The sequence below is a fragment of the Nelumbo lutea genome, chromosome 1 (assembly GCF_056320005.1).
Source record: "Nelumbo lutea isolate HS-2025 chromosome 1, American lotus-T2T, whole genome shotgun sequence".
In the NCBI taxonomy this organism is placed as follows: Eukaryota; Viridiplantae; Streptophyta; class Magnoliopsida; order Proteales; family Nelumbonaceae; genus Nelumbo; species Nelumbo lutea.
In genome coordinates, this window is record NC_142684.1 from 199,948,745 (window position 1) to 199,972,594 (window position 23,850).

Consider the following 23,850-nt stretch of genomic DNA (forward strand, 5'->3'; position numbering starts at 1 on the left):
CCACATTAGAAAGGGGTGTTTAACCTATAGTAATCTCAAGGATCATGTTTTGGTATAAGTATTTGCTTACCGAAACAAATAAATAGCTCGAGGACTGAGAAGGCTGATGAAGATATTGAATGTAATGAGCAAGCCTCTAGAATGGGGCCCTGCTTTGATAAACTATAAAATGTTTGATAAAAGCTACTTTTGAACATAAAAATCTGAAGGCAAAGCTCTTTTAAGACCCAAACACTAAACTAAAATCGGGATCTGTAAGCTTTGTACTTTTTGGGTTTTAAAAGCATAAACGGTATTGGATAGGATTTGTGTTTCAAAGACCGAAAGAGCGAAGCCTCAATTTTGGGTCTTAAAATAGCAACACTTACCAAACTCTTGAATTGCTTTTGGACTCATTTTTGTTTCTCACGTTCCACATGTTTACTCTGTGGTTTAGTGGCATTTGGGTCCATATGTAGTGGGCGGGCCAAAACTTTACCACCATACAAGAGAATTATAATCCAGTGGTTGAACCGGTTAAAACCAAGTGTGACTAGCTAGGCCGTAGAGATTGAACTCGCTAGCAAGTGTAATCACCACGTGCTAGAATTGGGCCAACTTTAATAATGGTTGGAAAGACCTTGGTGTATATATATATATATAATTGGACATGGATCATCTGAAATAGATGTTTTGTCTCCCGCGTGGTCTCGCCCGTGACCGTGAGACCCCCTAAACTGAATTTGTCGTGTCGACACACTGTCATCCTCTCTTTCTCTCTCACGCCTTCATCTTCTCTCCCCACTATAACACTATTTACATTTCACACCCCACTTACCTCTGTCTTTAGCTTATAAACTACTGCCGTCTCCGTCTCTGTCCGTTTATTTGCCTCACCATTAACTGACCTTCAAACTTCAAATAAATAAAATGTACAAGGGTCTTCAGTTTACCTACACTATACCATGTAGGGAGGATTCCTCCGTAATACTATTGCAAGCTAATTGATTCACTGATCTTGATTCTCGATATCAGCTACGGTCCACCGAATTGAATGCTTATAAAACGGATGGCTATGATCGATGCAGTTCCTAGCAAGCAATGTGCTGTAAAGTACCAATCGGATGGTCGTGGGTCCCATGATCCACTTGTACATCAAATTGGTATACAGCCCTCTGAAACTAATTTGTTGAAGCTGATGGGAAATAGTACATTAAAATATACTGTATGACCTCACTGTATGGAGTATGCAATACGCTTCGTAGGTACAAAAATGTATATACATTGACCCTTGTATAAAGTTGCAAAAATATACAAAAAAGGCGCCACTAGAATTGAGTATTAAATTACTGTATATGTATAGCTCGAAAAAACTTAACTTTAAAAGGGTCTTTCTGTGAATATTTAATTCTTTTATATGGTACTTCCCGTTCACGCCCGATCACCACACCTCAATAAAATAAAATCAAAGCTCTCTTATATGTGGTGAACTACCCAGTTGGAAATTGCCACGTGGGCTTACCTGTAGCACAAAAAAAAAAAAAAAAAGAAAAGACTTCCGCGACCGTAGGGATAAGACTGGAGTAGTAGGCATGATGGTAGAACAAGTGAAGGGCCTGGTGGGGCCCAAGGTGTATTAGAGAAGCAGCATTGGTCTCGTTTCGTTGCGGTCGAATTCAGCCACCCAAACGGCTCCACGTTGGATCTTAACGGAGTTTCCCCACACTCGGAACGTGGCGGACGGAGACAATGATGGCTTTACATCCGTAATGATTTAAAGCGGGACCCGCCGTGGTTAAATCTCCACCCCCACACTTTCTTTGGTTGTCTTTCCTTGTCACTATCTTTACAAATTCATTTGCATCAGGACAAGGTTTTTTATTTTTTGTTACTATGACTGATAATATTGATACGATACGTTTTGATTGTCTCGGCCGGTTCTGCTTAACGTATCGGGTATGATGAAGAGATAAACAGTGAATTTGAAGGTACTTTGGCCTGATCACGGGGATGGAGACGGAGATGCCTATTGGATCACGTGTGAAACTTTTGCTTCACTTTACTTACTTGATTGATAAGGGAAATATATAACAAAAGGTTGGTTAATTGGTTTGTGTAGTTTTTTTTACCTTATTTTTCCATGGCAAACGGCGACGAACCGGGCCGATATAAAGGAAAAGTTGGAGAGTCGGTTAATTTATCGGTACGGCACGCTCCAAAATTGAAGCTAACGTGTCCAATGGGCAATTACATCGATCCATCCTGTCCAAAAAGCACATCTAGATGGGCCCCAGGTCGGGCCGGGAGAGCGGGGCCCACGTGCACAACCGGCCAGCACCCAAATTGCGAGCTTAATAATGATCGGGACTCGGGAGTAGCCCACGCCGGACCATGAGCCGCCACGTACAGAGTCGTGGGCATCATTCCGTCGGGCGGGTCCCACATTCCACCACATCCACACACACACTCACCCGAGCGTTCTCTCACCGTCCCGACTAGCCGCCTAGGCCTCATCGGCTTTTCGGCTTGGGCGGCTTTAGCTTGTGGCCTTGGGGGGAAGCTTTTGTTTCTATTTGGAGGGGAGTCTCTATCGTTACGCTGTAGGTCGGTTAATGGGACCCACTTCGACAAGCAAAGAGCCAAGAGATACGAAAAAAAACAAAAAAAAAAAAATCGAAGACCGACCAACCAGAGCTCCCCGTGCCATTGCTGGTGAAATGTTAACAATATTTTATTACCTAAAATACCCTCATCTCACTACTCTTTTTCTTTTCCCTTGTTAATTAATTAATAAAAGAACAAAAGGGGAAAAGCCAGTACAGAACGGAATGAAAACAGTGACCCTCCGAACGGGGGTAGCAGCTAGCAGGTGGTAACAATTGAGTGAACGGACCGGATGAGTTCTCAACACCATAATTCCCAGTTATACTTTATCATAATAACAGTGAGAAGCACTGAGAGGGGTAACGTATCGGTTGTTTGAAGGGTGATTGATACGTTCAAAAACTTTCGTAATTCAATGGCAAAACGAAGGGTTGTTTTGAGATCACAGGCTCTGTATGATATTTTTCTACAGCAGCTTGCAATTATTTTAAGTGGAGAAAGGGTGTTAGAGACCAAGATAGGGCCCACCAATAGCTACCGAGAGAGAGAGAGAAGAGAGACAGACACAGAGAGAGAGCAGAGCCCAGAGGACAGAGGTGTAACTTTTGGCGGGAGGATGTACAATTGCGTCACCACTAAAATCCTACGGAATAATATTATTTTTGTTCATTGCTTTTGTGGGTCTGAAGGGTTTAATCAAGGAAAGCGAAGTGGACATTGCCGTTAAGTTTGATCCTTTGACGTTCTCCGTTTGTTAATATTCCGTCGAACAGGAACAGCCCATATTTATTGCTCTCTCTCTCTCTCTCTCTCTCATCGCAAATATTTCATATTTGGCACAGAGACTGGAAAGCTCAGAGAAGAACATTCTATTCTGGTCTCCATCAGTAGCGGTTGGGGTTGTCACCACGCAGGATCTTTTCCTCCGGCCAAATTTCCTTCTCCCTTTTTCCCGCCCGAAACTTTTCCAGCAATCTAGCTCTCCACTTAGAGATAATGAGAAGGGAGAGAGAGAGAGAATGTGTGTGATTTTCAGATGATGGATAATAAAGCCGTCTATGTGTGCGCGTGTGCTTGCTCTCGCTTGCTTCTCTCTGTTATTTAATCTTACCTGTTCTCCATTCTTCCATTCTTCAGTCTTGCCTTCTCTTTTACTTTCTTTCCATTTTTGTTTCCCCTCCATCCCCACAAAAGCACCTACATTCTTCCTCGGGATCTGATCCCTCAACCATAGCCCGACAACCTTAACACTTCAACTACAAGTACAGAGGTTTTTCTCCTGGGGTTCAGGGTTCAACTCCCGAGGATAACTTGTATTCCTTCTTTCTTTTCCTTGTTTTCCTCTTGTCTGGTTTTCAGTTATACATATAGTACTATCCTTTAAAGTTGGAAGAAATTTGGAGGGATAAAGCCATCGTACGTAGAGTTTCCATCGTTTGCTGATTGAAGAAACCAGGTTGAGTTGACGGACTCAGATCTTTTGAAGAGGCTCTTAAGTTGGCACAAGAAAATCCAACTCACGCTAAAACTTTTGATCTGTGAGCTCTCTTCTTTCTTCCTGCTTCCTTTCATTTCACATCTGGGTTTTCTTCATGTAAGATGCATCTAGATTCTTTTATTTGTTAATGTTTGATGTTTTAGCATGAGTTGGTTCCCAAGTTTGTAGATCTTCAAATCTCTGACATTTTCGGCTTCGTTTCTGCTATTAAGCTCAACCTGGGTGTTCTTGATTGCCCATAGATGTTTTTTTGATGCAGAAAGATCGCAACACTGACATAGTTTTAGTTTGGTTTTGATGATTTCACTTGTCAAATCCTACAGTCTTTACACCTCTAATACACGTATCATCACCTCTTCCTTTTTATTCTTCTTCTATATTTCCTCATTTTTTTTGCTTTTACTTCTTTGACAAAAATAGTGTAGCACCAATTAAGATCAGGTGTTACTAGTCACATAATCTTTTTGAAAGATTAAAGTCGAGTCGCATATTCTCCTATTTGATCATCTCACAGATTATATCTTTTGCTTGATAGAAAGCTATCACTTTCTTGGAAGCTAGTTCAAATGCAGGATTAATTGCAGTCCAAGTATTTGATAAATCCATCTTAGAGTTATCACATTAATCGATAAATGAAATAATAGTTAGACATACCAAAAGATAATAGCAAGACATCAACGATAGGAAACAAAAGTGTTAATTTCAACTACATTTTTACGTCTCATTTTATTGTTATATATATTTTTTGTCTTTTTTATGTCGAAAATTTTCATTACTAAAACTGCTATTTAGGTGAAAGTGTCTTTCACAATATATAGATTGGAAATCAATAGAATGCACTAACTATCATTCATCATTTGATCTCACTTGAATAAATTATACACCTTTTACAAAAAAAAAAGTATAAATTGTACAGAAAATGTACCAAAAAGATTTGTTCAAAATCAGGTAACCCATAAAATGTATTCTTGTATATTTTTTCTTATAATTCTTATTTTTTTTAGAAAATGGTCTCCACCATATTTTAGCCTATTAAAGTTTTTAATTTTCAAACTATGAACTCATGGAAACATGTCGTGCTATATGATTTGGTGAAATATTACTTTGTTATGTTGCCTTTCTAGCTATTTAGTGCTTTATTTATTGATCTATATGATGGCTCAGTTGGATATAGATCCTAGGAACAAAAGCAATATTGCTCTTTAGTTAACTGCTATATGGCGTGCGAGAAAAGAAATTGTATCGAAGAAAGCCTCATGCATGTTTTAAGGCACTGTTATATAGAGTTAATTGTAGAGTGATGAAATAATGGTTTCTTATGATAGTCAGACGTATAATATAATCTATTTGATCTTTCTTTTTCATTTTTTTTGGTTCTTTCTAACAACACAGATCATTTGGTTGTTATGTATATCAGTATGAAACATTCCTCCACTTATATGGGTGAATAGTAATTGCTGATACGATGTTTTCTCTAGGAGAAGACAAGAGATAAAATGCTACTCAAGGTTTAATTAATACAGCTTGTAGATATTGTAAGTTTTGGGATGATAGTCTTAGAAGCATCTACCATTATTTTTACTCCATATTTCAGTTTATTTGAGAGTGGGCTTTATATTAGGTGGATCGGAACCAGATTCTGTCAATGTGATAGTATCTTGGACAATGTAAGGTCTGTATTCAAATCCCCCCGGGGGGGGGGTGCAAGATGATGATTTTCCATTCTATTAGGCATTAGCCATTAATAAATCATGAATGAGCTCAAACAAAACCATATTAGACTTTCTTAGTCTCGTTGTTCTCTCCTGGATGGAAATGTAAAGACAACCTTCTAATTTGTAGATGAAGAACTAAATGGCTTTGGGCTCATTCATGGTATATTCTCCTGTGGAGATGTTGCTTAGATCCTATTTTGCTCCATTTGTGTCTAGCACTCATGATAAAAATCAGTTGCTCTTCATCTACAAACTTATTAGATCAGTGAACTAAACTTCAGTTATCCAATTGAAGATTAGCACTGTGTACAAAATAGAGCTCCTAGGCCGTGCATAAATATGAGTTCTTTCTACATGATATGTATTTTCTTTGGAACAACCCATCTTGATCATCATTGTTTTAGTTAATCCATTTGTCTACATAAATACCATTACTCTGATAAGAAGCCTAAAACTAGTAATATGTCCAATTTACAAAATAAACAACATTGTTCTAGTTATGCAAGAATCACTTCTATAAAAACCAGGAATGAAGTAAAAGCATAAGTAATGCTAGCATATGATCTTTTGGTTCCAATTAAGTAATTAACTCATTTTGGGCACTTGATCAATGTCTTGTTATGCATTCTTACCATAACTTCCTTTGTCTTCATTGTGATCATTCTTGTCTAACCTTTTTCCCACTTATTTTTCTATGGCTGCACCGGCCTATTTATGCTGTTTGACTATCTGGGGCAACATGTATTGTTAAACAAGTATTTTGTAATCATTAATCAATTTTCTTGATAAAAAGATAGAGAATTTATTTCTTCCAAAAATGTATTAAATTTATCCCAACAATGAACTCCATAATTAAGGGTGTCATTTAAATTTTGTTAGGCCATAAACATATAATATTCTAATTTTTCATAATCTTTAATTCATTTGCAGATTATAATTTTCTAGTAGCTACAAAGTAAAGGCTAAATACTTTAAAACATTGAAATCTATTTATTTCCAGTTTAGATCAATTGGTCTATTAGCTACAAAAGAAAGGGCTAAATGCTTTAAAACATCCATGGGTTTCTCGCTAAATTAAAGGTATATGGTCTGATAATTCATCAATTATTTCTTTACCTAGATCATTTTCATCCTCAAAAATGTTGTCCATTTTCTTTGACACCACAAATTTTCTTTTCCATTCATAAAATGGGAAGACAAAATTGCAGCTCACATGTTTCTACATCCAAAAAGATATCTTATTTAGGAGGACTGTGGTTTGGTCACCTTCCGGTTTGGTTATTATATACCTTTTATTGATCAAAACTTCAATATAGCATAGGGTTGATTTTTTTCCCTTGTTATGAAATTCTGACGTCAGGGTCCACATGAGCCCTGTCCAACTGCTTGGAAGCTTGAAATAGTTGTGGTCATTGATTTGCCATGGCAGATTATATTTGTACTTAAGGCTCAGTTTGGAAGGAGTACAAATACAAATATGTAGAGTGCAAAACCTTGTATTTTGTATTATTTTATATGTTTTTGCATTGTACATATTTGCATTTGTACTCCTTCCAAACTGAGAATACAAACATGTAGAGTGCAAAACCTTGAATTTTATATCATTTTGTATGCATTTGTACTGTTCATAGTTATGTTTGTACTCTTTCCAAACTGAGCCTAAAGAAAAGAATGGCTACACCAATCCTGATTCACCATTCTATTCAAACAAAGCCCATGCATATATGTGTATATTAAGTCCTGTAGGGTGTTTTGGAGCTTTGAAGATTTACCATTCCGTTCTTCAAATGCACAAAAAGGAGTAATTGATGGAGACTGATGCACAGAAGTTGCCCTTCAGTCCTAATAAAACATTGGCCATTTTATTTAAGCAGTTCTCTAAAACTTCTTGTAACTTTGGAAAGCTATATCCATTTCTAGAAGTTCCCTCATGTTTGTTGTAGATAATATGATAAAAAAGTTCTATTTTTTGAATATTCTTCAACGTTCTTATCTTGCTTTCAATTCTATAAGATACTGCCTATTCGTATTATTAAATACATTACACAGCTCTTCAAATATATAAGTGTCAGCATTTCTTAGAATTAATGGGAAAAGGCTTTGTAATTGCTCTTCTCCATCCTTTCTGAACTGACATTTGGATAAAATTCTGACTATATGTGCCACTTTAACTGCAGATTCCGGTTCCTTGCAGGGAAAACATGAATACTTTTTCCCATGTTCCTCCAGGTTTCCGGTTCCATCCAACAGATGAAGAGCTAGTTGATTACTATCTTAGAAAAAAGATTGCTTCAAGAAAGATTGATCTAGATGTCATCAAAGAAATTGATCTCTACAAGATAGAACCATGGGACCTTCAAGGTAGGACCGTTTTCCCAAATAATTCTTGTAAACAGAATTTCACCCCATTTTGTATTTCATTGACCATCTCGTAAGTGTTGGCATTGCTTATATTGTTGATCTGAACAGAAAAATGTAAGATAGGAAATGAAGAACAGAACGAGTGGTATTTTTTTAGCCATAAAGATAAGAAGTACCCAACTGGAACTCGCACTAATAGAGCCACAACAGCAGGGTTTTGGAAAGCAACAGGAAGAGACAAGGCTATTTACTCTAAGCATAATTTGATTGGAATGAGAAAGACCTTAGTCTTTTATAAAGGTCGAGCTCCAAATGGACAAAAGTCCGATTGGATTATGCATGAGTATCGGCTTGAAACAAATGAAAACGGTACACCTCAGGCAAGTATATTTAGTGGTTTAATTCTCAATTTTGGTTTGATTATTAGTCCATTTGATGATGAACACTATCTTAGGCAATGGTTTGTCTTCTACTTTCAAAGGCCTTCTATATGATATCCACCCTTACCTTCACTCGTTTACTTAGTTATTTTGTTATGTAGAAGATTGATGATGTTCTGTCAAATAAAAGAAGTAAAATAGAATGTTTTTTTTTTTTTTTTTTTTCATCAATCTTAGGTTGTGTTTGGTTTGAAGGAAAAGGTATGGAAACCTATACAAGGTTTGTACAGGTTTCCCTTCCTTTTCCTACCTTTTTCCTTCAAACCAAACACAACCTTATAAGGGAATGGTTTCTTTTATACTACCAAATAAGGTTTTATGTGTGAGAATCTTACCTTCAATGTTTTAATTTTTTTTTTTTTTTGTAGAAGATTGATGAAGTTCTGTAACAAGGAAATAAATAAACAGATGAAATAATAAAAAATTGATTTAAAGACAATCCAAAGACAAATGTTTAGCAAGATGGCATGAGGGTCTCCAACTCCAATCACGTATATATAATTCCTAGCTCTAATTAATGACATTAACATCAAATATGAGAGAATATGTTAAAAGAGGGCTTCATATGCCAACACTATTAGCTAACAAAGCATTTATAATCTGTTTTGTCTTAGTAAAATTAATGACAGATAATAAAGTTATATGTTAACATGGCCTGGCAATAAAGTAGTCAAAGTTGTAAGTGTAGTTTGTTTTTATCATTTGTTAGAAGGGATTCTGACCTACCATTTTTGTAGAATGTTGGGCCACTCAGAACTCAGTTAGTCGATTGCTCATTCTAGTTAATCTGAAAAGTAGTTTTTCTTAAAAAACTCAGATACTTAGCCAAAATTTTTCCACACCATGAGAGACAAGAACTGAAAATTGTGTCTTCTTTTTTAATTATCACTGCAAACTTCATTACTATCCACTACTCACAATAAGCTCCTGTTAACCCAGTGAAAAGAGACACCTTAACAAGTTCCATTTACTTCCTCTCAGTCTCCAAATATTGGAATTTGGCAAGAAAAATAATCTTTTGGTTTTGCTCAGTATTTTTATGTCTACATGTGATTAGATAATCCAGCAAGAATAAGGAATAAGATATTTCAACAGTATCTTGAGGATCACTTAACTATAGTCTTTAAGGTTCAGTTTGGGAAGAGTGCAAATATACAAATATGTGCAAATCCCAAACTGAACTTAATAGAAAATTTACAGCAGAAATCTGTAGTAAAATGTTGATGTATGTTCTCTGCATATATAATTGTCAACATTACTTTAATCCGACTTTTATGCATTTTCTTTACCATAATAGTACTTGTACTTGTACACCTTGAGATGGAATTTGTTTAATTACAATAGTGACGATCAATGTGAATCTCATTTAAGTACTGCACCAGGAAGAGGGCTGGGTTGTCTGTAGGGTGTTCAAGAAGCGAATAACAACAATAAGGAAAGTAAGTGACGAGTCGTCTTGTTGGTACGACGAGCACGTCTCATTCATGCCGGATCTGGATTCCCCAAAGCGAATTGTTCAGCCTGCAGATATGGCATACCACCACCCCTATGCATGCAAGCAGGAGCTTGGGTTGCAGTATCACATGCCTCATGAAGCTTTCCTTCAGCTCCCTCAATTAGAGAGCCCCAAACTTCCACACTCGGCAGCCAGTGTAAGTTGCAACTCCGTCATTGCATATGGACTCGACATTAATAACCCTGGGAGCACTCTGCAATCTTCCCTAACGCAAGAAGAACAGATGCAACAGAATCATCATCAGCATAACATGAACTCTCTCTACAACAGCAACAACAACGAGCAAGCAGTTGATCAAGTCACGGACTGGCGGGTTTTTGACAAGTTTGTTGCCTCTCAGCTCAGCCATGAAGATGCTTCCAAGGAAACCAACTATTCCAATGCAGCCGCTGTTTTTCACGTATCTGACCATATGAACATTCTTGTCAGACAACCCAACAAGCAAGAACTGGTGCCGGAATATGCTTCCACGTCCACCTCCAGTTGCCAAATTGATCTGTGGAAGTGATATATATATATATATATATATATATATATATATATATATATCTACTACAGATATTCAACCTATATACTAATCATAGGAAGTAAAACTTAAAACAAATGGACAAAATCATGATTCACATTCCTGTACATAATAAAACTAAAATTATAAAACCCTAGTTGTCGGATTTCTGCCTACTCTTTGTAATATTGATAAAGACCAGCACCCGACTGTGATAGGACAGAAACTCCTACTCTTAATAAGGTAATGTAGTTATTAGATGGAATGTGCGGCCGAGTATGCTGTGTCTGACTCGGTAAGTGTTGAATGCATTTTGGTTTCTTGCAGCACTGCCTGCATGTAATGGGCTTTATTACATAGTCCATGACCCAACAGCCATGTCAGCTGTTATGGAATCGACTTGAGTTCGATTCATATATGTCTTTGTATGCTTTATCTGAAATTAGAATGCTATTATTGTTTTTCTTTCTCTTAATTTTGTAAGTTATGTATTCTGTGTTTGTTCTGCTCTTCTTTCCCATTGATAATATCTGGAACTGAGAGTTTATTCCATAATAATTAAGGTCATTAACCTGCAGACGTTCAATGGTTTATATTTGTAAATACTAAACAGTTTTAAGAAGATATTCAGTCAATATGATCAATAAATTACAAATTCCAGCTGCTTTCATGTCATGAGATTCTTGTTCTCCAGTCAAAAAGCTAAATGGAGGGAAAAAAATGCAGTTCGGCTAGCTAGATGGTAGCCATGTATTACCAAATAAAAGGATGATGTGAATGGTGATCAATGTGGCATTCAGAAAGTGAGGATTAAGGTCTACAATATCGTTAAGCTATTAACAGCTTAAAATAGCCAAGAAATACACCGTCAGAAGAAAAAGGTTAGGTATTCGGTATTCCATTCTGCTGCCTTGCAATATGATTACCTTACAGCAAGTATGAATCTAACTAGTAGAGAAGACTGAGTAACCTTTAATTTACCAAAAATAAAAAATAAAAAAAAGAAAGTTAGAATAACCTCCATTTTTTTTTTTTTAAATACAGTCTTGTGCTTAAGCAAATATTAACAATTTCACGGCCAATTACTCTACCGGATACCTAGTAAAATTTAGTCTTGATAATTAGTGAAGAGGAAGAAAAGGGAAAGTGAACCTCCTTTATACCTGGCTTGTTTGCACTGAAATTTCATTTGTACTGCTGCAAAAGTATGGGAGTGCAAGTAATTTGAGTGGAAAATCTGATTTATTTTGGTTTCGGCTCTTTCTTTTGTCTTTTTGCATTGCAAATTAAGTAGGATAACACGCCAAGCAAAGTAAAGGAAAACCCAAAACCAATGTGAACCAGAACAGAATTTACATTTTTTCTCATTTGCACTCTCATGCATTTGTATTGGTGCAAATGAAATTGCACTGCAAAGAGCCTTAGCAGAAATTTTGAATAAGATAGTGATCATGCCGAAACACTTCTTCTTTTGGACCATGGATGTATTCTTCTTAAGGCTTAGTTTGTTTGCAGTGCAATTTCATTTGACTGATGCATAAGCATGGGAATGCAAATTCCGATATTTTTGTTTCAAATTTCACTTGGTTTTGTTTGTTTTACAGTGTAAAGTAAAATAAAACCTGAAGGAAAGTAAAATTCAAAGCAAAAGTGAATAGAATAGATATATTGGAGCCTATTAATTAATGAAAAATCGTTGTAAAGAACCACCATTTATAGGACTTGTAATTACATTACTATGATGGTGTCATCAAGAATTAGGAAATAAAGAGGAAAAGGAAGGAAAAAAAAAGAAACAAAACCGAAGAAATGGTAATAAATCTAGTCCGTTATTTGTTTCTCAGGGTGGATGAGATATACCACTAAAGCTCAAAACAGAAGAAATGCAAGAAGGACATCCTTTATATACGCATATTGTTGTTTGTGTGTGCATGTGTTTGCCGTTTATCAGAGTCCGGATCTCCTGCCCACGAGAACTCTGTTCATGTTTATCGGAGCTACACATGGAGAACATCTCATCCTCTGCATAGTATTATATAAGGGGAAATGTCCTAATTCACGGGGGGTAGTGTATTGTGGGTAAGCATGAACAGAGTTCTCGTGGGCAGATGATCCTGACTCTGCTAAATGAACCAAATTACAGTAATTGTGTGCTTCATCAATTTATAGTAGTGGTGATGGTGGACCAATCAATTGAGAAACTCTTAGTAGTTATCTCCAATAACAACATGATAATAGTGATAGTGAACTAACTTCTTTACTTGCTAAGATTTCCACTAAGTCAAGAGACCAAGGAACTCTTTCATGTTTCTTCAATTCCCTTTTATTAATTCAGAAACATACCTGAGTATGGAGACGAATTTACAAGAAACAATTGATGGGTCTCCTTCATAATTAAACAAGACCTGTTTGCAGAAGCTCAAATTTTCAGTCTATTAACAGAGTAACTAAGGCAACCCATTTCTTACTTTCCAAGCTTTAATTAAATAGACCATGCTTAGAAAATTTAAGAACACCGGATCTCTACAAGAACCCTTGAACTCTTGCTTGCAAAAGCTAAAATTTCAGTCTAACAATAACCATGGCAACTCGTCTCTTACTTCTGAAACTTCTCAATAGATTCAGTATGTTGAGAAATATAAATGTACTGGAACTCTAAAAGATTACTTAATTTCATATGGGAAGGAAATAAGGAACAATAAGAGAGGACAAATTGAAAACCACAAAGGTTGGAAATAAAAGAAGAAACAAACAACAAGCATATATAATTTTACCCCAACCAAATTCTCAGCAACATTGGCGCGGCCGGCTATTCGAATAATCATCAGTTACATACCAATCTATCACAAATCCAGCAGTCGTAGCTCTCCCCAGGTTGAGAAACTATCTATGGCTCAGAGCTGCAAATGTCAAAGCACAATCAGTAACGGTATACATATTCTATCCCAAGGAATATCTTCCGGGCGGAAACCCACTTGAGTTTTAACACCCAGTAGCAAAAGAACAAACTATAAAATCCTAATTATGGACTTTTAGATCAGTGGGCGGTAAAATTACCACTTTTCTTTTTTTATTGTTGGAGCAAACACTCACTTACTTGGGCTAAAGTCAAGCATAGAAATCCCTTTTAAGCAATGAAATTTTGGGACGACAAACTCATTGAGAAAGAGAGAGAGATAGGGAGAGAGAGGCCTAATAAGAAAAGGAATCCTAGGCCTTGTGAAGTGAGCAAAGGCCTCTCTTTCTTTTGAACTTTAATCCAACCAACCAGAGAGGGTCACTGCCCTGCAAAGTCAAAAACCCTCCGTACTCATGGATCAAGGTAGGAGAGAGAGAGAGAGAGCACGGGCCACACAGGCACAGGCATAGGCTGGTTGAATAATTAGGATTTTCTTAAATGTTGTTTGTTGGCGAAGATAACATCATTCACAGGTGAAACACCCATGTGATTTCCATTATATGCTTTTTACTCCAAGTCCAACCTTACACTACTCCAGCTTATTAAGTATATATACTTTGGTTAAAAACTTTACTATAGCGGTATAGCCTATTGGGTATTTTGCCGATATTTTGATATTATAATTATAATGCCAAATATTAATTCCTACTTGCTCATCACAATTCAACAAACTAAAGGTCTAGTGGTTTATTTATCGTCTTTGTTTTGTAAGGCAGATCCTAAAAAGTGACACTTGTAGCTGTATTGGGGCTTCCTTTTAGGCCATGAAACTGAATTCCTTTTTTTTTTTTTTATACGCCTACAAATTAAAGCTTAGCTTAGGTTGATGACTGTTGTTGACAGTGCATGCCATGCATACTGTGCCTGCAGGTGAGGGAAACCTGTTGATGACCTGCATACTATCTTTCAAACACGTGGACACGTGATTAGGCTTCTCATTCACTATATATATATATAATGTGTGTAAAAAATAAATTGTTTTTAATTCAAAATAATAAAAATTATATATTGGGTGGAGTGAGTCTCACTCTAGCTGTACAATTCTATTATTTCCTACTTCAAGTAAAATTACAGAGGTTCCAAGACTTATCATGTGAACAGTGGGTCCCAAACAAAATACTTTCCCTATGCTAAGCATGAGTTCATTAGTCACTCTCTCTTACACCACAGGAAGCTGCCTTCTCAAATACATTTGCATGCCTAGGCAGTAACACTCAGAGTTAATTTAGGGGTTAAATAGATTTTAATTCAATGTAAAAGTATAGTAGTATGGGTTTTACTCTATCTCCAAAGTCGTTTTGTTTCCTACTTCAAATCGGAAAGTTAGCTCATAATCAGACCTAATTTAATCTATTAAATCAAATAAAAAAATACAACCTAAATGTGAGATCAAATCAGTTCCCACAAGATTGCCCCCCACAGCATATTCCGTCGTGTATTAAAAATATTTTCCAATGATAATACTAGAAATGATGATATCATTTCGGGGGATGTTCCCAATATATGACAGGAATGTACTGTGGGACGTTGTGAGTGCGGAGGGGGGGGGCAATCTTGTGGGGAGTCTTGATCTCCTGCTTACGAGAACTATGCCCACGTTTATCTCAACCATACATGGAGAACATCTCATCCTCTGCATAATATTATGCAGGGGGAGATGTTCCCAATTCACAGGGGTAGTGTATTGTGGGTAGGTGTGGGTAGAGTTCTCATGGGCTGATTTGAACTCTCTAAGTGTGCATATAGTAAGTCTAAACCATGTGAATATCATTTTAGATCTAACCTGTATGTTTCAAACCTAGTTTAGTTTCATAAGTGAAATAGAATTTCCAGAGAAAAGCCTTTAAGATTGCCACGCGAATAGTGATTCCCCCAAAAAATAAAAAATAAAAAAAACACACTGCCTTCATTTATCAAAAAAAAAAAAAAAAAAACAAAACAGCTAAGTGCACAAGATTAATTCCTGCCATTGCGGGATATATGGGGAGGGACAAATGTATAGGGTCTTATCCCTGTACATACATAGAGAGAAGGCTGTTTTCAAGATTTGAACTCTCATCACCAGGTATTGCAAAGAAACAACCTAACCATTGCACTAAACTAAGGCTTAGTTTAGGTTTGGTGTAAAACATCATTGGTGTAAAATAAAAGTACACTGATGGTGTTTTACATTAAATGGTATAACAGGTGGTTATTACATTTTGAAAATCGTGATAAAATTTTATATCATAAAATTGATGTAGTATTTACATCAATATAAAATTTTATGCTCAATGAAATTTTACATTAATTTATAATGTAAAACTTCACTCCATCCAAATGTCAATAAATCTAAACCAGAGTGAAGTTTTACATCATCTTCGTTTACATTCCTTCCAAATGTCAATAAAACCAAACTGGTATAAACTTTTATATTGTTCTTGATTTACACCGATTCTAAGCACAACTTAAGGCTCATTTTGAAAGAAGTACAAATATAAATATATAGTGTAAAATCTTTTATTTTATATTATATTATATATATTTGCATTTGTACTTTTCCCAAGCTGAGCCTGATTTGGTGGATACTTTAATTTAATATATTAGCAATCAACCATTAGAAGCTAGGTAGAAAGGTTTAGAAGTTTAGTTTCACCTAGAAAAAGAGTGGTGGGTGCTTTAATTTATCATGAGATGAAAATTTCATACGAGATAATGGGGATGGTCATTAAAAGACTGAGGACGGATGGGCTAAGAGGGCACATTCCCTGTAAAGTAATGCTTGAGGCAAGGACAAAGGAGACATCAATTGTGATTGATCATTGATGTTTCTCTACTTGCTTTTTTACGACTGGTCCACTTGAAAAGAAAACCGAAGTGATTGAGGTTGAAATTACTTTAGTGGGTGGACTTGTGGAGAGACTTGATTTGGGAGTTGGAAAAACTTATCTTCCTTTTTCTTTTTGATATTTTTAATCTACTATTTTGTTTTTGACAATTCAACCAATCTGTCCCTACCTATGCTTTTTTGTCCGTTAACCTTACTTCAACGATCCTCTTCTTCCTTTTTCTTTTTCTGGTAGTACATGAGAGATATACTTTAAGGTACTGTGTCCACGTAGCCGCAAATATTTTCAGTTCTTACGTAGAAAACTAGAAATTATTAGCTGCATATGTTTTTTTGCTAGTACCCACCATTCACATGGTAAGCTTTAAAGAATGGGTGTTCTATTTGATTTTGGATGTAAAATTATGTTTGATTTGCATTTGATTAACAAAACACATTATCTATAAAAATGGCCCTATAGCAATGCAATGTCTTTAAAATCCTTTTGGTTAACTTTTATTTGAGTTGGGAGGTTAAATTAGACTTTTCTTTTTATTATTATTTTGGGGCAAAGCCCTTGAGTTAATTGGATAAAAGGGAGTAGGAATAGCAACAGGGCGAGGATCATATCTCCCCGTCCCCAATTTTGTAATAAGTCTCTATTCCTGACTTTGATTCCCATCATCAATAAAAGTTGTCCTCCATCCCTGATCCTTAATGGGATGGGTTCCCCACGAACAATCCGAATCTCTAAAAGTTTTTAATTAATATTATTTTTTGAAAAATAAATTTTATTTATAATAAATAAAAATTTTAAAATATAGATAATATTTTAAATATATTTTAATATATAAATAATTTCATATATATTATGAATAATATTTAATATATATAATCAGAAACCTCAAATTCGAAGGAGTTTCTTGTAGTCAGCAGCCATGGATTGGATGTGCCAAGAGGGCTAACATTGTCCACCAAGAGAAGTTGAACTAGGTCCAAAAAATCTTAAATGTGAAGCTAAACCAATTTTCTGAAAGCCTTTCTTATATTAGATACAGACATCAATTTTCCTCTTAGGGATGTCAATGGACTTCGAAAGTTCGATGCCCCATTCGACTCTATATCTGATTATTTCGGATTTGGATGTTAGAACTTGAATTCGATTAATAATTGAATTGGATGCGAATTTAACCTCATCACGTCCAATTAAAATCCAAATCCGATAAAAATTATTATTTTAAGTATATATAATTTATTATATAAAATTTATAATTGATAAATTTACTATATATATATACATATTATACATATAAGTCAAAAATAATTGGGTTATTTTATTTTTAAAATTTTTAATCATTTTAAATACAATAAGATAATTGCGGAATTTCATCCATTTAACACCATCCATGTTACTTTATTTAGCTTGTTATTGACCTGGCCTTGCTTGTGTGGAGGTGGAGACGTTCGTATGTATTTCACAAAATTTCATCTTGAGATGAATGGGCTGGAGTAATTAAAATTCTTGCAGTTATACTCCCAAGCTAGAAGGCTCGGCTTCCGAGTCATTTCCATGAATCCAAAACCATCTATTTTGTTATCCAATTAAACTTCGAGCTATGTTGTTTGGATATGATATGATAGAAAGGTTCGACCAAAGCAAAGATTCTCCTGAGCCTGGTCTTTTGATGTACATGATGGACGCATTTGATTGATGCATGAGCTCCTCCAAGTTAGGGTGACACAAAAGGGAAGGAAGAGATGAGGAGAGACAACGTCTAAAGGTATAGGAGTCAATTTTTTAATTTCAATAGTTGGACCCATACCACTATGTAGAGGTGTAAATCGGGCCATGTTAGGCCAGTATGGCATGGCTTGCCAGTGGCCCATGCAAAGAGTGTATATTGCCGTGCCGGCATGTGGGCTATGCTTCTTTCCCTTGAGATAAGTTGGGGGTTGGCCTAGTATGGCCTACAGCCCGATCCTGTATGGGCTCATGTTGTGCTATGCCGAGCCGCGAGTTTGGGCTAAGTGGGCTGTAGGCTATGCTATGGGTCTGGCTCATGTTGGGCTTGGCAGGGGCCTTGGTTAAACCGGGTTAGACTGTTTTTTTTTTTTGATATTTTGATTCTTTTTGTTACGTAAAACTAAAATACTTAACTTTCCTTTGGTAACAAATTGAAAAAAAAATTCTAACAAAGAAATGAAAAAAATACTTAACAAAATACAATGGTAAAAAAATACTTAACAAAATGGAATAAAATATAAAAAATATAATACAATTAAAAATTGAAAATAAAACTTATATTGTTGAAAAAATAACAAATAATTTAAATAAAATTGAATAACAAAATTTACAATAATTTAAAAAAATGCTACAAAATTATTGAGTATACAAAAAATGTCTATTTTTCTTTAAGTTCCACCTCCATCTTCAGGTGTAGTGTCATGCCCTCTTTTTGTCTTATAATCTATCCTTAGCATCCAACCATTATTTGAAGTAAATGCATATCTCCAGACTTTCATCATTCATGCAACTTTTCTTGTCATTCAACACCTTAGTACCTACACTAAAACAAGAATTTGATAGAATTGTAAACACTAGAAGGGTTAGTAAATCAGGTGCCACGGTAGCAATGACTATATAATTTTTTTCATGTCCACTCCACCAGGCTAAAATATCAAAATTATTCATTCATTGTGAGTTGAAGGAATCACTTAAATTAGAAAATTTTGCTTGTATATAAAAATTAAGTTCATTAAATGAACTTGTTGATGAGGTGGCAACAAATTTCTGCCTCATTCTTATTAGAAACCAAACTCTATATTTTCCACTACTAGAACTAGTTGTTTCAGAAGTGGTGCACCTGTACAAGTTTTAGATTTTTTATGCCTTACCATTTGAGATATAAGCTATACATTTCAAATAATAAACTATTATTTTTTCTTTTTAATTTTTAATTTCAATATTCATATTTTCACAATATGGTTCAAGGAAAATGTCTAATCCGTCTTTCTTAATCCTAAGATCTAATATTGTAGCTAAACAATAAAGAGGAGAAATGTTCTCCCAATATTTTTTTCAATTCTTGTAAATTGTGGATTTTTTATATTTTGAATAACATTCACTAATCATGAATAGTTGATTAACTGAAAAACAACTAATTGGGTAATAAACACTCAGAAATTTATTAGTTGCACCATAAAATTTGTGTAAAAAATCACTTATACAAATTGCCATTTCCTAGTCTTTCTCAAGTATAATATCATGTGGCATTTTTGCATTATAAAAATCAGTAAGAATTTGTTTTAGAATATTTTTTTTAATTCTAAAAAAAGTAAAAAATTAATTTAATTGCACTCACCTGGATTTTTGGTTCAGAATATCAAATTGATTTCAACGCTCGAAGCCTCCAAGACTTCCAAATTGCTAACTTGAAATACTTAAGCAAGCCTTCTTCTTGTTAAAACTTGAAAAAAGTCGAGACTTAAGAATTGGAGAGTAGAGAGAGTATTGAGAATATGAGAGTGTATGAGAGCTTGGGAAAGTATGAGAAGAGAATTGCTGAATTGGTGTAATGAGAAGGGTGGAGGATAGGGCTATTTATAGGAATTGAAAATAATTCAATTGCCCAAAATACCCTAAAAGCTACAAGATTTTAGTTGGGGGTATTTTGGTCATTGTAAATTCATTTATCACTTTACCCGAAATGCCCCTAAACTAGATTTTATATAGTTGTTGGGGGTATTTTTGTCATTTTTCTCCTTCAATGCCAAAATACATAAATACCCCCTTATATAGCTGTTGGAAACTAGTCGTTGGGGAGGGGTGTCCCCAACGAATAGTTCCTCAAGGAAGCCATGTTTGGCCCGCTGCTTTCTCATGGGTTGTGTTGTGTTGTGCCACGTGTTAGGTCGTGTTAGCACGTGGGTCATAGGCGGCACGGTGTCGTGTTGGCTTGTGGACTTGAAACCCCTAGCCCATAATCCATTTGCTTTGTTGCCTTCTCTTCTTCCTATAATCCCTCTCTAAGAATCCATTTGGTTCACAATCGAAATCAGAATTAAAATCCTTTGGAATCGGAATCCCAATGATTTATTCCCATATTCTGTTTGGTTCAGACAGGAACCATAATGGGAATTGAAATCAGCAGGAGTGAGATTTCATTCTCAAAGGGAGGGGAAGGGAATGGCCATTCCCTCAAATGGGAGAATGCCAATTCCACTAGGAAAGGAAATGAGATTCCGATCTTCCCAAAAAGCAGTTGGAATCAGAATGACCCATTCCAATTCCAATTCCAAACCTCTATTCTTGTAAACCAAATGGAACCTAACTACTTCACAGATGTCCTTGTTGAAAAACCTCTCCATCTTAGTGCATCTATCTAATTTAGTTTCCAAACCCAAATAAAATATCCAATTGTAATGTTTCCATAATGTTAAATTGGTTAAGCTCCACCACTTTAAATAGGGTAAATTATAAAGACCCCACATACTATGGGGTTAGTGACAATTATCCCTTGTTGTAACAAAGATCCCCTGAATTTTCACTTTGCAACAAATACACCCTAGCCATTAAGTCAGATGATAGAATGCATTAAATTACGAAAATCTCTAGTGAACTTTCCTTATTTCTTTTCTTTTCCCTTTTATCTTAAACCCTAATTGATCCCAAAATAACTCTATTTTCTCTAGATGAAACTAGCTAAAATAACAAGAATCATTTTATTGACACAGAAAAACCTATTTGAAAGAAACCTCTATCATTTCATCAGAATATTGAATCCAACTAAAATTTGCAAGGATATATTAGAGCAACCAAGAGGACTGCAATATTATATTTAGAAAACTAATCGAATCATAAATTGTTCAAATAAATAAGAAAAGAGTAGTTGGGGATTCAAAAAAAAAATGTAAACATCTAAATGGGATTTTTTTTTCAAGATTAACTGACAAAACTCTAACAGAGGGGGATGTCTTTGTTGCAAAGGGAAAGTCCAAGGGGTCTTTTGCCACAAATGAAAGTTTTGGGGTAATTGTCATTGACCCCATAGTATAGGGGTCTTTGTAATTTACCCTTTAAATAAAGTGTATTTTTAATTCCAATCCAAAAATGATTTAATCTCCTAAATTGAATAAAAAGCCCAATATGGATCTCAAACAGAATAAGTAGTAATTATGGTTTAAAGTGTTGATGTTATGGATGCAATCAAATCAAGCTTTAATAGAATAAGTGAAGCTCAAATTCAGTTAGGCTCGATTTGAGTTCAATGCTATTTGCACCTTAAAGCAAGTTTGATTAGTTTTTCAAACTCAAAATCTATATGGTATCATTTTTATCTAAACTAAAAAGAAAAACACAATACTTCATTTTGAATTGAGAAACCAATGTTTTAAGACTCATATTAGACACAAAACTGGAATGCTTCTTGGGTCGTGGGTCAAATGGTTTAATATTACATGTAATATTTTACACCTTTTGTAAAACATTACATTTCTTAATGTACTAGTGGGATGGCTAGTTTGTTGGTTTTAACATCAATTGTCAACTTGTGAGTGTGAGCTCTAGAAAGCTCATGGCCTAAGCTTAAAGAAATGGAATCACCACTCATTTTTTAAAGAAAATGGCTCCTTATTTTTAGATTCAGAATTTGATTTACTTGCTTTGATAGTGACTATGTTCTTTGTTAGGAAAGGCACCTAACCGAGAGATTTTGGATCCTAAGGATTGGGAAAGGGAACGTGTTAGGCACCTCTTTCTCCAAGCTGTTGTAGCAGCCCAATACGGGAGCAATTCGAGATCAACCTTACGCATAATTAATTTGAAGTGATGTTATCAGGTCTTAGGGACTGATTTCCCTAAGAACCTTGTCTCTCTTCCTCTTTTTTTCAATTGGGATGAAACCGGGAATGCAAATTTTTTATGGTTTTTAGACCTCAAGCAACTTAGAACTAAGCTAAAAATAAAGATTTATGAATCCAAACATAGACAAAACGATGGAATGAGAGACATATGAAGGGATGAGAGATCCATCATATGAATGGCCGAACCTTGCAGGTAGGTTGGGTGAAATTTAAAAAATTTCTCTCTTTCCCATGTGGGAATCACATTTCTTATTTTAGAAAACTGCATTTTCAATGATCAATCTTGAACCTAAACTAGACCAAATCTGAAACCAAAAGGGAGTGGAGGGCTATACCTAATACGAATTAATAGTAACCTCCAATGAAAGTGTTCACGCCCAAGGATGAATCCAAAGACTACTTCCACCGAAGATGACATAGTGCAAGATGAAGCAGAATCAGCATGATGACTTTTCAGCAAGAATCTGATGGAGGGCGAGTGAGCACAACTTCAGATCACCTTTTCTACCAAAAGATGATATCAAGAACCCTTTCTTGATCACTCCTAGAGTTGAGATCGAACTAGTTATGGCGGCAATAGTAGGAGAGAGCAAGAGCAGAAGATAGAGGCAGTCCAACTGTATGTTATCTTCTCTCTTGAATCAGTAGATTGAAGGATGAACTAGAGGTTCGCTCTGCTCCTCTATTTATAGCCTTAAAGAGAGGTTCTCCTAATTCCATTAGGAGTTTCCTAATCCAAATCTTGTATTTGGATGTGGACTTTGTTTAAGAGATAAGGATAATCCCTTATCTTATCTATAGATAAATATCAACCCTCTTAATCTAATTAGGAGTTTCTAGATCTAAATCTCTATTTGGATCTGGACTCTCTGAGTGGATAGGGACAATCCCTTATCCTATTTTCTGATCTAAATCCTAGAACCGCCCATCTTTAATTAATCTAGTTAAGCCAGTTCGAATTGGGCTTTAGGCTCATTAAGTCTATGTGCTCACTTATCCTCTAAAATGCTGCCCAGTTGGATATCCTTGTATTGTATAGGATCCAAACATTGATCTACACATCAGTCACATGGGTTCAGCCCAACCTTTGTTATAAGGCCTGGCCAAATTCACTGTAGGAGATAGTGAACCCCTGAGCCCATCACCATGGGCTCTTAATGGGCCCAACATTTACATTAAATGGTCCCTGAGTCAAGCCACCTTATAAAAACCTAAGGACTATGGGCAGATGCAAGATTAGCCCATCAGGTATTACCCTTAATGGGCTTACACTTAACCTCTTAGCCCATAATGATCAAACACTACTTGACAAGAGAGGACCTCTCCCTCGGCTGCAAAGTACAGTGCTGCACTCTCTACTCACATGGATTTTGGGAATTAAAACCTTTTGTAAACATTTTGAAACCATAATATATATATATATATATCTATATATATATATATATATATATATATATATATATATATATATATATAGGGTTGTTCATAAGAATGCCCAACCTGACCAAACCGACTAACTTGGACCGACCCAACCCGAGTCGGTCGGGTTTTCATCCGTATCGGTCGATTTCGGGTTGGACACATACATAAACCGAAATCTCATAT

The 23,850-nt window shown here is 35.6% G+C and overlaps 1 protein-coding gene and 1 long non-coding RNA gene across 4 annotated transcripts; one reads left to right on the forward strand and one right to left on the reverse strand.

Moving 5' to 3' along the window:
* The first annotated feature begins 3,428 nt into the window (after positions 1 to 3,428).
* Positions 3,429 to 11,087, forward strand: LOC148880321 (NAC domain-containing protein 7-like). Its single transcript, XM_088962180.1, has 4 exons — positions 3,429 to 4,121; positions 7,974 to 8,157; positions 8,266 to 8,541; positions 9,984 to 11,087. The coding sequence occupies exons 2-4, from the start codon at positions 7,998 to 8,000 to the stop codon at positions 10,619 to 10,621; spliced, it is 1,074 nt and encodes a 357-aa protein (XP_088818306.1). The 5' UTR covers positions 3,429 to 4,121; positions 7,974 to 7,997; the 3' UTR covers positions 10,622 to 11,087.
* LOC148880322 (uncharacterized) lies at positions 9,808 to 13,837 on the reverse strand. 3 transcript variants are annotated; one of them, XR_016104524.1, is made up of 4 exons: positions 13,716 to 13,837; positions 13,393 to 13,518; positions 12,962 to 13,023; positions 9,808 to 10,517 (listed from the first exon to the last, which is right to left on the reverse strand). It is a non-coding gene; the product is annotated as an uncharacterized LOC148880322 (long non-coding RNA). The 3 variants fall into 3 exon arrangements; XR_016104523.1 differs by having other exon boundaries at positions 13,676 to 13,763; XR_016104522.1 differs by lacking the exon at positions 13,716 to 13,837 and having other exon boundaries at positions 13,393 to 13,622.
* Between the last annotated feature and the right edge of the window lie 10,013 nt (positions 13,838 to 23,850).

Coding starts and splice junctions, on each gene's coding strand:
- LOC148880321 (XM_088962180.1), top strand. CDS start 7,998: ATGAATACTTTTTCCCATGTTCCTCCAGGTTTCCGGTTCCATCCAACA. Junction 8,158..8,265: donor AGAACCATGGGACCTTCAAG/GTAGGACCGTTT, acceptor TGATCTGAACAG/AAAAATGTAAGATAGGAAAT. Junction 8,542..9,983: donor AAACGGTACACCTCAGGCAA/GTATATTTAGTG, acceptor TGCACCAGGAAG/AGGGCTGGGTTGTCTGTAGG.